This window comes from Linepithema humile, chromosome 1 (genome assembly GCF_040581485.1).
Source record: "Linepithema humile isolate Giens D197 chromosome 1, Lhum_UNIL_v1.0, whole genome shotgun sequence".
Classification (NCBI taxonomy): Eukaryota; Metazoa; Arthropoda; class Insecta; order Hymenoptera; family Formicidae; genus Linepithema; species Linepithema humile.
This window is the reverse complement of record NC_090128.1, coordinates 8,000,926-8,017,745: the sequence shown is the minus strand read 5'-3', so window position 1 is coordinate 8,017,745 and position 16,820 is coordinate 8,000,926. Positions and strand designations below refer to the sequence as shown.

Here is a 16,820-nt window from a genome sequence, read left to right as displayed (position 1 = left end):
ATCTATTCAGAATAAAACGATAAGATTAAATATTGAGGATTTGAAAGGTAAAAACGTCGCAATATTTTAACGAAAAAAATGTTAAATTTTAAAGGAATAATGATTTCTGGGACACTCAGGGACACCCTTGTGCACCCTTACAGCCCTGTGCGGCAGCGCGCTCGACACGTTCTCCGCCACCACCGCTACCTCCGTCGACGTAGGGGGTTGTACATCGCGCGGGCATCGAAACGCGTCGAAACGCGAGGCGGCCGGATCGGACTGACTCGCGAAAATCGATCGGCGCCCCGTCTCGCGCGTCGTCGTCCTCTCTCGCAGTGGTTATAGCGGCGTGCCCGCGCGACGAGGAAGCGTGTAGCGCGTCGCACGCGACAGCACGCGTCGCGAGCAGTCGAATTTCGTCGACGTACGGTGCGGAAAATCGGGTGGCGAGAGAGCTGAGAAACGCTGAGAAACTTCTGCACACTGGTAAAAACGGCCGTCCCGTCGTGGGCGAGAATCGTGAGAAATTCAGCCGGTGTCGCTGAACGCCGGCCCGGGATCGTTATCGAGATCGGACGAGCGAGATCTGTCCGCCGAGAGTGAGTGTGGAATTTCCTCGTAGAAGCGTGAGAAACAACGACGTCGACGGGGATGTTAAAATTCAGCGTCGAGCGATCGACGACCGGTCGTAAAGTGGAATGAACGGTTCGCTCGGGTTCGATGCGTGTGTGTGTGTGTGTGTGTGTGTGTGTGTGTGTGTGATCGGTACGTTTGATTAATTAAAAAATTATCGCGGTGTGATCGAGCAGAGGAGTGAAATTTTCGACAAACGTACGTACACTTGGCTGCGTGTTACTGTTCGCATCTACAGCAAACAAATTGTCGAGCTATCAATTACGCCTGTTAAAAGGCAAAACGGTTAATGCTTAAAAGAGCTGAAAAACTGAACCAATTTGTCCTAAATACCTTTTAAATTTTTGATAGAGAGAGAGAGAGAGAGAGAGAGAGAGAGAGAGAGTGCAAGAGAGGGAGAGAGAGAGAGAGATCGCGAGATGTGATACAGAAGCGAGAATGACCACGGCCGTGTATGACCATCCGTATTTACTGCGGTGAAATTTTTGCACCGTCAAAAAGTAGAACAATTTGCGCCACTAAAAGGCGGAACATTTGCTGCTGTTGAAAAATAGAGTCGATCTATTCAAGAGCGAATTTTGCAAACGCGCTCATCGATTTCGAGTATTTTGCCGTTTTTACATGCGTTTTATATCATCGTTTTTCGCGTCTCGGCAACACTTTATACACTTTGTATTCCCGGACAGAGTCTTTTCTTCTTCGAAAATCCTCGAAATATAATACAGGGGATGATTGATCACGGCGGAAATTGCGGACCAGTACAATAACAACGGAAGTATCCGCGCGGGTGTCGAAGTGCACGCCTCGTGCAGCGGGTCGACCGATCTGTCATCGCCATTGTCGAATCGCCTAACGGCGGCCCTAAGCCCCCGAAAGGGGTAGTCCCAGAGGGGCAATAATCCCCGCGTAGAAAGGCGGGGTGCTCCGTCAGGACGCGTTGCGCCATTTCAGGTGCGAGCCTCGAGTGCCTCGGCGTGCCTCGAGTGCTTTTACCGTGCGCTATCCTCGCGAATCACGCGGCAAAGAAAAGTATTCAGCGGGACGTGAAAGGAGCCGGTGATTAATGAACACGGGTAATTAAGAAACATTAAGGAAGGCTGCCGAAGGACTCCTCTAGATCCTCGTACTATTCGGTGAGAGCGTGTCGCACCCCGCTGTCCCCTCTCCCCGTCGAGAGGATCCTCGCCGCGCCGGAGGACATCGCCGCGGGGTTGGCGGTGAGAGGAGATCGTCTACCCTCGAGGTAAGAGAGAGAGAGAGAGAGAGAGAGAGAGGGCGAGAAAGAGAGGTGGCGAGAGAGTAGAGGGGAGAGAGAGAGAGAGAGAGAGAGAGAGAGAGAGAGAGAGAGAGAGAGAGAGAGAGAGAGAGAGAGAGAGAGAGAGAGAGAGAGAGTGGGAGGCCTTTAGAAGTGGAAAATCGTTGGAGAATACCGTCGCGGTGAAATCACTCCTCTCGAACGCTCGCGAGACGATCAGACCGCGAAGCATCCCCCGCCGGGCCGTCCTGCTCCCTTGCCTGCCTTTCGCTCCTTGGCTCTCTCAACTGGTTGGCAAGTGGAGGAAGTGGCTGTCTGATCTCGGACGGAATGACAATAAGACTCCCCTTTGATTAATCGACGAAGCGGAGAAAGGAGAATTAGTTCTCTCGCCGCGCTCGAGACGACGAATTGTTTTGCAAGTGTTAAGCAAGTTCCGGCTGCTTATAGAACGGACTGCATATATATATATATATATTTGTCGCGTGCACATATACATAAATATAACGATTTGAATCGAGAATCGACGCGTGAAGTAGCGTCGCGCATCCAAGTGTCGTTCTTCCGCCGCGCGGAAAAGTGGACAGGATTATTCAAACGCACTATTCACCATTATCGACGTCGTCGATAATAAAGGGATATTGCAGTGTCGACCTGTGGATCCTTCGAGGACATTTCCGACGCGCAAAAATAAGTCGAGTGCGACGAGCGCGGCGATTAATCACGTGATTAACGGCTGTCGATTGTCCCTGCGACTTAAAGGATAAAGTTGCCCGGTTAATCTCTTCGTTGCATCCGGCCATCGAAAACTTTCCAGACGCAGAGTAGCGCGGGGGACAGGCGTGCGACAATAACACGAACGAATTCGGGAGAAGAGACGGGATAAGTAGAGTGGATCGAAATTAGAATCGTGTGCAGCGAGCGGAAGAGGGTCGTTTGATCAGACGGACCGGCCGGCCCTACCTCGCGCTGCACTACTGAAAAGAACTCATTTGCGTAAAACGATCTTTCGCTATACACATTCATCCACGTAAAATCGCGCGCGCGTGTGTGTGTGTGTGTGTGTGTGTGTGTGTGTGTGTGTGTGTGTGTGTGTGCGTGTGTCGCAGTCGCGGAAGACAGCGTTCCGGCGAAATACACATCTCTGTCCGCGTGAAACGACAATAACGTCGATGCTATTAGCGATATTGAAAATAATTTGTAATAATCGATCATATTGGGCGCGCGGGCGGGATATCGACGGGAATTTCACTGCCGATGTTTTCGAATGTCCATCTTTATTTCAGCCGCGACACACGTCCATTTGAAGCGTAACACTGAATAATCTGCACCCCCATGCATCTTCCCGGACGAGCGACGAATGCCGAATTGTAATCGACAACGATAACCGAACGATAACAAATCACAGCGGAGGCAACGAGAAATATTGCGTGATCGGGAGAGTGACGGGAACTGCGACAACTATTAGAGGAAACGAATTGATAGATGTAAGAGGATAATGTAAAATGATAACGTAACAACGACCCATCGAATGCAACAACGTGACTGAGGACAATAACGCTCAAAGAGAATAATCGCAGACAACCACGTGAAAACGACTGAACCATCGCTGTTCAATTTGATACCGTGACATAATCGAAAGCGTGACATATTTTCGTCACGGCTCGATCGAAGCAGGACAATTACGGTGACAATAATAAGCGCGATAACACTTCGCGAAAGTATTAAATTAGCGCAAAAGGTTTGTCCGTATTTTTATTACTGTCAAAATATCATTAGTTCTTATACTCTTCAATATTTTTACTAATTTTCAATTTTAATTATAAAAGCGCGCTTATCATGCAAATTTAGGAGAATTTGCAAATTTAAATCTTGATTACTGAATGAAATGTAAATGTAACGAAAACAGGGTTTTCATATTGCATATTTTATTGCCTAACGATGTTTTCTTAATTGCTTATTTATCGATGTATGCTAATAACGTAATAGTTAAAAAAAATGAAATTAATAGAATCTAATTAATTTGAAAAGTGGTTGAAATAGTAAAAATGGTCTAAAAGGCGTAGAATACATTTTAAGAATTGGAAAGAATGAGAGAACCGACGATCCCTTTGCACTGATTTAGCAGTGATACAGTGCGGCAAAACGCGGATTACGAGCGCAGTGGAAGAAGTGAACATTTGTCAGCCAGATACTTGAACGTGCTTCGGCAGTTCGGCAGTTCGATCCGAAAGGATCCGCGCCCCGAGTCGGGCGGGGAGTGAGCGCGCGCGTGTTTATTCCGCACGCAGCGAGTCGAGGGACGAGGAGCCGAAAAGTGGTAGGCCATCTCGGCGTGGAATGACAATAAGGGGGCGCCGTACCCGCGGGGTGGTATTATGCAGAGGACGACGGATTTGAGCGTGCCGCCCAAGTGCCCGGCGAAGGTGTCGCATCCCTTTCGTGGGATGGCACTCGGGACACTGGCCGAGATTGCCGTGAGACTCGTGATTAGCGGCTACATATTCGCCGTGATTGTCTACGTGAACGCCAGCGGCAACTGGGATAAGGACGATGACCTAGGTACGTCCGCGAATCGTAGCACGCTCCAGCGCGAACGATCGCGCGAACAATCGGTGGATAAACCACCGACTCGCCGATTCACGCGAATATACGCTGTATATCGGGCATGTTTCGTCTGTTATTCTTTAAATTGCGTTAACCGCTTTCGTAGAACAATTTTTTTTCCGATTCCTCCCCGAGCCCGGCAAACCCGTTAATTTTAATTTGCAACTTTCAGTATTTCATATTTTTGTCACTCGAGCAAACTGCGGAATTCTATAAAGTCCGCTCGTAAAGTTAACTAATAAATATACTTATTTACTTACTAACGAAACAATATTTACTAGTTAACTTCAGACGGGGGACTTTACAGAATTTCAATTCTGAAATAGAAGATACCTAAAGTTTAGCTTGCGAAAAGTTCTCCAATCGCTAATTGCTCAAAAACTATCGGTGACTCGACATTCTCGTTGAGGAAACATCAACGCCAAATTAGCCAAATAATGCATAGTTTCGAAACTTATTCGGTTAATTTTAAAACACGTTACGCTTTCGAATGTTCTATTTTTTCCGAAATGTGAAAATACAATGGAAAACATGTTACATTCAATAAAAATAAATTTGCATATTTTTCCATTGAAACGCATGTTATTTTAAATGTCATTATTAAAACAAAAGAAAACGAAGAAAATTAAATGATAAAAACTCGAGGATTTTATAATCACTTTCCTGCGAGAAAATAAGAAAATGGTTAAGTAAACTAAGCTTAACGATTTTTGTCGCTTTTTTTTTTTTTTTAATTGTAATTATAGTACAATATTAACAAAAATGAAAAATTTACTTAAGCAAAGCTGTGACAAATTTATCCTTAATTCTGACGGTGGCTTCGTTTGCCGCGCACATTCAGCGTTTCCGCGTGCAAAACATAACTCTATATGGCTTTTGTACGCAAAATGGAACCCAATATGTATTTCATAAATGCATATTGAAAAGTGGAAAACTGACACAGTCATGAAATTGAAAACTGTTAGAATCGATATTTACAAAGTGACGGCACTTTTAAAATGAAAGTAGGCCAGAATGGAACAGCCGGATTGAATAGATTCTTAAAACATCGTAAAATAATAAATAAGTTCTTGTTAATGCACGCGCGGACTTGATTAAAAGTACGAGGAGCTTTTACAAGTTTTGAATTTATAATCCACCGCTTACAGCTATTTAAAAATTTCTAGTTGCAACTTTCAATTTTCGCTCGTAATTATTCAAGCGTCTATTTATGTCTGCTACTTTTATTCAAAGTTATTTCCATTTACATTCCATGCGTTGTCAGTTCCCATTTATATCTTTTGAAATAGCTTCAGTATAAAAAACGACACGCGTTTAAATAGATCGAACAGATAATAATCGCGTTGATACGATGCTAAAAAAGATAAATGGTTCGTAGCATGTACATTTTTCATCGGAGCGTCACAAACAAACGTAAAAACGATATCCTGCCGGAAGAGTTCTCGTATTCGTGTTACAGACGTCGGTTCGATTGATGAAAATTGCGGCGTATCGGAAAAATGGGAAAATCAGACGCAGCTTGCTGCGATACCGGAAATCGCTTAGAGCGTGAAACTTGCTCAAAGAAATGTTATGCGGCGTAATTATATTTCGTGCTGCCGGGCGGAAATTCTCCATTATGCGCGAAAACGAACTTCATTAGTGATATTTTTCAAGCTGCTTTCCTCGTCGCTTTATTCGTAAGAAGCAAAGCAGCTTTCTTTTTATATCGCGAGACAAGACTCCTCCGCGCGTTAAAATGGAATGTTAAATTGGAAGGAAACGTCTCTTAAAATATCCTACATATTCCTGATGCGACTTTATTTCGCGGAATGATATTACTCGCCTCTGAAGTTCAGAATTCGCGTCGGTGTTACTTTAGCGTAATTTAAAATCACGCCAAACAATTTAAGGAAAAAATTTAATCCCAACTTTTTCACTGCTAAATCTCGTTTACTTGAATGACTTGTGAGTAATTTCACCTATAATACTTTCTACTAACTTGATAACTTTCTGCGCTCTTTTGTAGCACAAAAGCTAACGTTACAGCTCATTTAACTTATTAACCGTAGAATTAACAATTCAGAATATGTCACTATTAAATATAATAGCCTTATATAATGTATCAAGTATATCTAATGACACCGTAATTTTTCAAATTAAGCGACATAGTGTCTGTTAAAATCATTGACTTGATAATTATTAAGTAACGCTAGTGTTTGTGTCTCAAGAAAACAGAACGAGTACTGTAGGTAAAATTATTCAAAGCATTCAAGTTAATGAGATTTCCCAACAAAAGAAGTGAAATTTCCATTGTTCACACAACAAGTTCTAAAGAAGTCGTAAAAAATCAGAAAAATTGTTTTTCTTGTTTTAAACGTTGAAGGAATAAGTATAATTTTTAGAAAACGTTACTTACGGCACGTGAAAAAGCAATTTAACCATTAATTATCGCGCAAATTTTCCGCAAAAACGTCTTTGCTTTTTTCATTCGCGTTCAATGTCATTTTGGTTGCAGAAACTCCGTTGAATATACGCGTTAATTAATAAAGACGCTCGAGTATCGTAGAATCGTTTATCGGCGACCGCCGTAGCATTCGATGGGGATTAATTACCTCTCTTCAACTTCTCCAGTGTCCACGTCTAAAGTCAGCGCCGTACTTGGCCGTACCGCCACTTTGCCTTGCGATATTGAGCCGTCCACGCGAGAAGATCGCGTCTACATGGTACTTTGGTTCCGTGATTACGCGGTGAAGCCCATTTACAGGTAAGCAACTTTACAACACCAGCCGCGAAAAGAAAGCTGAAAAATCGCGCGAGAAGAATTCTCAGGAATGAATTTTCCAATTATTTATAGGGAAAAAATTTCGAAATATTTAAAACATCTTTTATATTTACTGAAATATTGAAGTATAATGTAAAAATATAGACGAGTGTAGGAATTATATGTGACGGTGTAAAATTCAGTTTCGACGTGCGAGGACGAGCCTTCAACAAGGCCCTAAACTGGTCGGACAGCACCGCCGTAGGGCCCAGGGCCTATTTCGTCACCGTGACGAAGCCCGCCGCTCTTTCCTTGGAGGCGGTTCAGCTGGATGACGAAGGGATTTACAGATGCCGCGTAGACTTCAAGAACTCCCCGACCAAGAACTTCCAAGTGAATCTCACGGTGATCGGTGAGGAAACTCATTACCGTAACGACCGCGTAACATTGCTCCCGGTATGATTAACTGCGCTCCCGTAACGTAAAACGCTCGAGGATCGTCTAGCCGGGGGAAAAAGGAGAACAGGCGGAATTAGCTGCAGTTAGCGTTCGCCGATATGGCGAGGGGGCGTCCCTTTTTTTTTTTCATCGCGATGCAAAGTTAAACTCGCCGGAACAATCTCGTCCCGTCTCTCGCGGTTTCGCTAATTGAAGGGCCCGGCGGTCTAACCCACTTTCCTCAGAACTTACGACGGGGGAATTAATCGAAATTTCATTTTTGCAAGTTTAAAATTAACTTTCGCGAGTTTCTTAAAAAGACTGGACCGAGACCACTCGAGCTATTATCCGTCAATTATGGAAAGCGAACTTCTCTGTTCGCCGGTATTGTTCGCAGTGCCGCCGCACCAGCTACTCATTTATGACAGCTCCGGGGTACAGGTGGAAAGCGTCGCCGGACCATTTCAAGTCGGCGTGGAGTTCGGGCTGTCCTGCGAGGTGAGAGGAGGTAAGTCTCTACACTCCGTGCTCGTCACTTTGACTAATTATCAGGTAAACTTGCGAATAGAGGGGCAAATGGAGGGGCTTTTAACGCTACTTTTAACGCCACTTGTGTGTGTGCCTTGAATTTCTCTCCATAATTACTTGCAAACCCCCATTGTGTTTCTCCACTCATACGCGAAATTCTTGCGTAAATTAGCGCTACCAGGCAGTTGATTAATTCGGCGCGCGTAAATTGTGTCATCGGAAAGCAATCGTTTCTTTTTAATCCCTCCTCATCAATTAATCGTTAAAATTACAATTGTACACCAATTAATTCCTCTTAACAATTTTCGGTCAACGGTAATGACGGCAGATGAAATACCGTGCTTCGGGCTGAAATTGATTTCTCGCGACATGTTAATCAGACGTAATTCTCGCGTTCCCATTATAAACTTTATCCGTTAATCCTTCCTTGCGCGAAATCAGGTTTCCCATTAATATGTTTAGTCGGATACGAATCTCAGCGAGAGAGTGACAAATTGCTCAGCGTGCCCGGTCACACGCGCAATTCCCCCCCTCGCACGACTGCTCACGCGTCGCGTGAACAAATAAAAAGCGAGAGAGAGAGAGAAAGACGGCTCACAGGCTATCGTTCGCAATTAAATATGAGCCTGGCCTAAGTGGCCGGGTATTACGCGGCCGCGCCCGATCGGAGACACCCGGTATTAAGGGTAATTATGGCCCCGGTGATTTGTCTGCTGTCACGCGAGGCGAGCTGATCGACGACGGGATCCCGGGGGGGGAGTTAATTAGCCGCGTATAATTTCCGTGCTTTCCATGCTTTCGCGCGCGAACGCACAAAAAGGGAAACCCACGCCGGAGGTGAACTGGCTGGTGAACGGCAAGGAGGTGGACGGTCGAGTCGAGGAGTTCGACCAGAGCATCGTCGTCAGCAAGTTGACGGTGCCGCAACTGCGACGGGAGCATCGCAACACCACGTACAAATGCCGGGCGTCCAATACGCATCTCATACCGCCGCTGGAGAAGACGGTGCTCCTCGACGTTTACCGTGAGTTACCGCTTTTTATCCGTAAAGGATTTACCTTCTTTATTTATTTTTGGAGAAATAAGTCTGTTTATTCTTAGAATCAAATAAACAATTCCCTTTGAAGGATTTATTCCCTTTGATTTTATCTCTAGTCGAAGAACATTTCTAAAGACACTTTAAAAATGACTTTAATTTTGCTAAAGCCTTCGACGGCACAGATCTCTCTTCTTCACGTCTTATCTGATGTGTGTGTGACGGGTTATAAAAATACGTAGAAATTTATATACACTTTATTTATCAGAATTAATTTATATTTATGAAGATTTTCCTTCACCTCTGGTAGTTCGCAGTATGCGAAAGCAAAATATATTTTTACGCTACCAATCGAGTGAAAATTATAAAAGACCGGGAGAGCACCGAAGGGTAATGCGCGTTAGGGTCACCCCGTTTTGATCCACAAAGCGCAGCCAACTGCATTTTAGAAAGTTACGTGCATCGCCAGTGGAGACCCCAATTAAACGAGGTAACGAGTATATTTGACAAAAATGGCAGTTATTTACCGCAATATTGGTCATACAGCCTCTAATTACGCTTTTGCAAAGTTAATCAAAATCCCCGTGGCATTCAATCTGTTAATAATTCACATTAGTTGAATTTCAACCGCGGAAAGTAGTCGTTTTCGCGTTTACGTTATCGATTCGATAAATTATTGGCAGACTTTGTTGAAAGTAGAAGCGCCGATCCCCCCCGGTACACGAATTAATCGCGACGTGTGCAACTGAAAATAAATTTAACTTTTTTCAATTATTCAGCTTGGATAAAGCTTTGAACAGGGAAAGTATTCCTCTTCTTCAAATATTTTTGCAAATAGCCATTAAAAACGAGATTTATTATCTTTGAGTTAAACGGACAGATGTGCTAATCGCCTGAAATATAAGGCTTGATCAACACTTACCTATACTCTGCCTATACAGAAATTTTATAAAAATAATTACAAAATTATACAAGTTTATAATTGCGGAAAGTCGGAAAAAATTTGCGTTTTAAGTGAAACAGTTTTAAATTTCACAATTTTCAACATGCCGGATTAATCTACAGAATTTTTGCGAAAAATAAAAAAAAAACTTGCATAACCCGTGATATAACCGGTTTGTTTCCAGTGAAACCGCTTACCGTGAAGATACTGTCGAAACTAACGGTCATGGAGACGGAGAAGGACTACTCCATCACCTGCGAGACGACAGGCTCGCATCCGCGCGCTCGCGTCACTTGGATCGAGGGAAACGAGACGTTTCGCAACGGCAAGGTCGATAATGATACTCTGAAATATGACACGCGCGACCCCTGTATATGACACTTTCTTGACATTCGGCTTGAATTATTCCGTTTTCCCAATTTTTCACGTGTGCCAGCAGGTCATGGAGAGCGGCAACGCGTCGGTGGTTTTGAGCACGCTGATATTCTCACCCGTCCCCGACGATCACGGAAAGATCTTGAAGTGCCGTGGCGAGAATCCAGCTCTGCCCGACGCGTACTTGGAGGATTTCTTCAAGTTGAATGTCGTCTGTAAGTGGCAAGCCGCAACTTTAATCTCTTCTCACTAATAGTACCTTTTTTCATTAATTAGTTTTCTTAATATTGCGATACATCATTGATCACTTTTACATCATACATCATTAGTTTCGCAAAGATGTTTAAGTCTAAATACGGAAATTCTCTTTGATTATCAACTTTAATTAATTGTACATATTTGTTCATCTAATTGACAGTCCGCAATGCAGAACAAGCTAAAACGTGTAAAGACTGAGTGACTTTGATATTAGACTACTGCTATTTACGTGTGAAGAAACTTTGCTGTTTTTGCCTTGGGCTAAAATCAAGATTTCATTTGTTACAAATAGTCGCATGCCTTATTTATATGTTTCTGTCTTTTCGCGTATTCCATTTCCGGCGACTTTAATATTTCGCGTCCACTTCTTCGGAACTGCTGAAATATTTCATTGTCGTCGCGTATCGTGAAATAATAAAGCGCCGAAAAATCCTTTCCAGTTCCGCCTAAGGTACAGCTGCATCTGGGCAGCACTTTGAACGCGGAGAACATAAAGGAGGGCGACGACGTGTACTTCGAATGCAAAGTCCGTGCCAATCCGGAGCATCATAAAATCACCTGGCGCCACAATGTAAGTCTCAGCATCAGCAACAATCCTATTCTCATCACAGAGATTCATCTTTGAAAAAGTTAGCATTCTAACTCTTTTTAAAAGAGTTTCCGATACTAGAAATTTTCAAAAAAATTCTCTGATAATTAAATGTGAAAAATAAAAATGCGAAAATAATAAGCGTCAAGTTGAAATTTTTCTTATAATATAAATGGGCAGTAATTTTTTTATTTTACTAAAATCTTAATAAAGTTTAGAATTTTGAGAAAAATTTTGCTGGATTTTTGAAGAAAAGTCCTTGTCTCACGGAAATTTGTAAAATCTCTATTGCCATCGGAAAGTTTCACATAAAATCAATTTGCTGCCTTGTTCTCTCATCACGGAAGAAATATGGCATAAAAAGCTATCACTCTGAAATCTCAACCCCCGTGTTAAACCGTTAATCCATCAATGACAGGGCGTCGTGCTGACGCAAAACCAATCGGCCGGCATCATCATGAGCACCCAGAGTCTGGTGCTACAAAGCATAGGTCGCGACAATGCGGGAAATTACACGTGTCTCGCCAGCAACGATCGCGGAGAAACGACGAGTCCGATAGTGAACCTGAGAGTACAGTGTAAGTAAATACAATACGCTCGATTCGATAACAAGAACTACTGAAGGCGAACGTGTGATTTCGACGAGTAGACGTCGGCAATTCGAGGATTAAACGGATTTCGAGTTAAAGTCTCGTTATCTGAGAACAAGAGTTATACAAAAAGAAAAGCAGTAAAACAAGACGTGCAAGACAATATTTTTATATCATTGCTTACTACATATTTATTCTGAATTGATTAATATTTGCACGTGGGTATTTATGCTATAAATATTTACGTAAATAAATAAATATTTTCCATATACATATAAATATATAAAAAATAAATATTGTTACGCCGTACACGCGTCAACAATAAAATCTGTATGAAAGTAATTTATCACGTTATACCTCATCAGTTTCTGAAAAGATGTATTATTGTGTTATTATAGGGGTATTAACCCTTTTAACCTTTCCATTGGTAAAAGTTCCGTTTAACATTGTTTGGTAGCCGTTTCCTGCAGTAAACTCCAAAATACGCGTTACACAATATGCCAACTGCGCGTAATTGTGCTCGGGAGCGAAATATCTCGGACGTCAGATATGAAGGATTACATTTTAGAAGCCAATTTATTTTCAACCCTCCTATCCAACCCCTACGGCGAACAACATAATTCTCCCGATTAAGGGCGAATAAAACGACGTTTAAGCTCGGAGTAATTCCGCTCTGTCCAAGTTTCGCCGATCGATAGCGAAAACAAAATTATTTCGTCTTCGAAAACTCGCGTCGTTTATTCAGCTAAAAGGAAAAAAAAAAACTGAAAAGCACGTAAAACTATTCTGTTTCATTATTTTTTTTCTCGTTGACGCGTGACGACAGTCGCGCCAGTTTGCAAGATGAAGGAAGTGACGATCATCGGAGCGTCTCTGGAGGAATCCGTAAAGGTGCGCTGCGAAGTCGACGCCGATCCCAGCGAGGTGGACTTCGTCTGGGAGTTCAACAATAGCGGCGAGAACTTTGAGGTCGCGCCGGCCAAGTTCGACGGCAACAACGGCACCATGAGCGAGCTCGTTTACACCCCAGAATCCGAGAGGGATTACGGCGCTCTGACCTGCTGGGGTAGAAACGCGATAGGGAAGCAAGAGGCGCCCTGCATCTATCAGGTCATTCCAGCAGGTGATGTGCTGAACCCTCGTCCGCATTTACTCTATTAAGAAGAGCCGGCCGAGATTTGTCTCCCTGAATTTTTCATTGCGTATCAGGATGTGGGAAAACTCTCGCGTTGTCCTTCCTGTTTTCAGAGAAAAATATATTTCCCTTGGGTTCTGAAAATATTTAAATACTATGTTTTTATGTTACGCTGCATCACGTCGTAAACACGTAATATTTAGATGTTCATATCTAGAGTTTCGCGCGGGTATTTGTGCTTCTTTTTTTTTTGCCCGGCTCGCTTACAGTTGGCTTAACACATAACACATAACGGTATTTCATAAACTTGAAAATATCTGCTTTTGCTTTAGTTTTCCACGACGGATTATATCATGTCTCGTTACGTTTCACTTAAATTGTTTCCATTTTCTGCTACGAAGAAATGAAAAATATTTCTAATTTAGTTACATTTTTTCTGTTTTTAAATATTCTACATATATATATTTATTTTCTTTCTAACTTTTTCAATATTGTTGTGTCAAAAGACATCAACGAGAATTTTTTGACGATGGCACATGACGTAATTTTTAAATTAAAATCAAAATTCTATTTTAATAACGAAAATAATGTGTGCAGAAGCTTTTCTCTGTGACGGAAACATGTCTGTGCAGTGAAACCAAATCCCTTAAACAATTGCACCATCAAGGCGTCGCTCAATCAAAGCTCGGAGATCCTGGAGGTCGAGTGCGTGCCAGGATACGACGGCGGGCTCCACCAAGAGTTTCGGCTGGAGGCTTACGAAGTTCTCACCGGCAATCTCCGAGTGAATGCGTCCAGCGTGTCGGCCGATTTGCCAATCTTCCGGATCGCCGTGGCGGATCTCCTGCCGGCCACGCATTTCTACCTGGTGACCTACGCCGTGAACGCGAAGGGCCGCAGCGAAGTGTCACTGCTAGAGGATATAATGCTGCGGGATTCAGAAAAGCACACGGGTAATTCAATTCGAAAGACGATCTGATTGCAAGAATGTGAAAGTTTAATATTTCCATTATCCACTTATGCATCCTTACTTTCGTCCTCTTTTATTTAGAGATCTATTTTATTGAAATCGTTTAAGGTGACAATAATAGGGAAGAGTGAGATGCATTTTAGATGAATATATTGATAGCACTAATATCTTTTCAATTACCGAAAGAAATGGTCGCTTTAAAATTGTATCGTTTCTGAAAAGATTGATTCAATTTGAGAATAAAATTTAGAGCACTATTTCGGATTCTTCGTGCAAAACAACTCAAATCAGGCCAATGGTGATCTGAAAGGCACTTTAGAAAGAATCGATAGAAATTCATCCTTTATAATCAAATTTGCAGTTTTCAAAATTAATTAATGATCGCGTTTATTTCTATTCTCGATGTATTAACGTCTATTAACGGTTTCCGATGGAGCTACCGGAAAAGAGAAAGAATGGCCTTTTTAGGATTTTAATATTGAAATACGGTTATAAATAGTAAATCTCGATTTTACGAATTCACGACTTCGCAAAATAGATTCGTGTTGACGTTTTTTTCGCCATGTTTGGCGGCATTATTTACGGGATAATCCGGGCGGTTCTTAACGCACGTGGCATTAGCAAACACTGTGGCAAATCCTTCCGATCACAGCGCAGAAATGCACTGGATTTCAGACACCGGAGTCAGCATGCTGCCGTTAATCCTGCTGTTGATCGGTTGCCTGCTGGCCTTCGGCGCCACGGTGATCTCGGTGATGCTGATGATGTATCGGCGCCGCGGAACTACGTCACCCGTCCACATCGAACCCTACATGAAACAGCCAATAATCACACCACCGGACTCCAGGAACAATTCGATGCTGGACGTGACCCACGGTGACCACACGTACTTCGTCGAGTACACGCTGAAGCAGGTCACCGATTACGCGCTCAATAATCAGCCAGATATCATACAGTCGCCGCAAGGTAGTAGCTAGATGAACAATAATAGCCATTTTCACATTTAATTTGACCTGACTTCAGCTGTTCCATCATTCATCGCGATGGAATCAGATTACCCGAAAGAGTGTCACGATGGAGAAAAATAATTTCAATGATTTATGAAGCGTTAAAAATTTAAAAGTGGATAATAATAGAAACTGCCTATCAATATGATTTCTGTGCTGTCGTAAATCTTCTCTTGTCTTGTTACGTGCTATTTCGAGGCGTGGTGGAGTAATCGATGTTTTTGTCAAAACGCATTTTTTTATTTTTGACGCAAACAAAAAAACAGATAAATTACGAAAGATTACTGAAGATTTGCTGAAGAAGAGAATAAAAATTCCAAGTTTATTCTTGGAATTATTTTCAAAACATTCGTTACTTGCTTGATTTTTCTCCTGGGCGCTTCTTTTAGCGAGAAATTTGGAAATTGTCCACGTGAAACGGAGTGATGTAAATGTTTCAGATCAAGAAAAGATCAAACGCGAGCCGCAACTGTTTTTGCCAGTGAGACCAGACACGTTGTTCGCGCCCTATGACATTCACAAGCAAGGGCTGCAGACAAACAGATGCAGCGTAAGTGACTTCAGAAATTATACATTTTTTCGACATTATTTATTTAATATTGTTGCCAAGTGTTGCCATGTTTCACGTCTTGTTGCAATTGAAAGAAAAATGGACTGTCTTTTCGTATTAAATTAAAAATGACGTATGTGTCTTATTAACTCATAATAAAACGATCTATTCGAATGTAATAATTGATTTCAATAATTAAAAGAGAATAAAGAGTTAAAAAGTAAAGCGCGCCTTCGATTCTTCTTTCAATTCTTTACAAGGCAGAAAGAAACTCGATAGTCTGAGAGATTCCGAACTCCGATTTGGAAGATTAGAAATTTAATCTATCGTAGATTGAATTTCTATCGATCGCTTATAAATTAAGTCAGATTAAGTCGACTATCTAACCAATCTTCTCAAGTTTAACTACCATGTAACCGATAGAATTGTTATAAATAATATCGTTTCTCCGAAACAGAAGATAGGAGAACGAATTACAAAGTTATTTCAGATTTCACATTTTATTTACTAATTTTATTTAGACGATCGATATTTTCTCTTAACTCGGCAGCTAAACCCGTTCTCCGCAAAGTCCTGGGAGCCCATCAGCTTCAAGACCGATCGCAACCTGATGAAGGAGATCATCATCGCCAATTCCATACCCGGCCCGGAGAGCTGCGTGTAAACTTGATCGCGGGGAGTGTATCGAGACGCAAACACACGCATACACGCACACGCCCAAACACCCACGTTTACTACATATCACAGGACGATCGATTTCGGAAGCCCGAAAACTGGTATCGCGCGCGTCGGTCGATACCCACGGCGGACGCGCGCGAGTATCTCAACGCAAAGTCAACGAATCTCGTGTCTCTCGCTTGTTAACGCGCGCGCCAGTGTGACATATCACGATGACGATATCGTAGCAGACATATCAGCGTATATCGTAGTATATCGCGGCGCGCCCACGATCTACTTCCCGAGATCATCTCGGGACTCCGGGAGCTTCGCCGAACGCTCCAGCGTCGAGGCCGGGAAACGCGAGGAATCGCGAATCGTCGCGAGGACGATTTAGTCGCATAATTTAACCGAACGCTACACGTGGTGTACTATTCCAAGTTTAATATATTTTGTGTCAAGTCTTGAAACGTCTCGTCATTTCATTAGCATCGTTCATCACGACTGGTATCTCCTTTCAGCCA

General features: G+C 42.7%; 1 protein-coding gene across 5 annotated transcripts; it reads left to right on the top strand.

The window, feature by feature from the left end:
• The first annotated feature begins 202 nt into the window (after positions 1-202).
• On the top strand, positions 203-16,766 carry LOC105670740 (protein turtle homolog A). 5 transcript variants are annotated; one of them, XM_012364429.2, is made up of 16 exons: positions 203-468; positions 3,157-3,611; positions 3,996-4,432; positions 7,091-7,223; positions 7,424-7,632; positions 8,056-8,166; positions 9,007-9,210; positions 10,350-10,495; positions 10,605-10,755; positions 11,239-11,369; positions 11,806-11,965; positions 12,804-13,100; positions 13,745-14,065; positions 14,758-15,048; positions 15,530-15,639; positions 16,190-16,766. In XM_012364429.2, exons 3-16 carry the CDS (start codon positions 4,249-4,251, stop codon positions 16,301-16,303), a joined length of 2,562 nt encoding a protein of 853 aa, XP_012219852.1. In that variant the 5' UTR covers positions 203-468; positions 3,157-3,611; positions 3,996-4,248; the 3' UTR covers positions 16,304-16,766. The 5 variants fall into 5 exon arrangements, with proteins under 5 accessions (XP_012219852.1, XP_067211432.1, XP_012219853.1 ...); XM_067355331.1 differs by having other exon boundaries at positions 203-581; positions 3,999-4,432; XM_012364430.2 differs by having other exon boundaries at positions 203-581.
• The last annotated feature ends 54 nt before the right edge of the window (positions 16,767-16,820 follow it).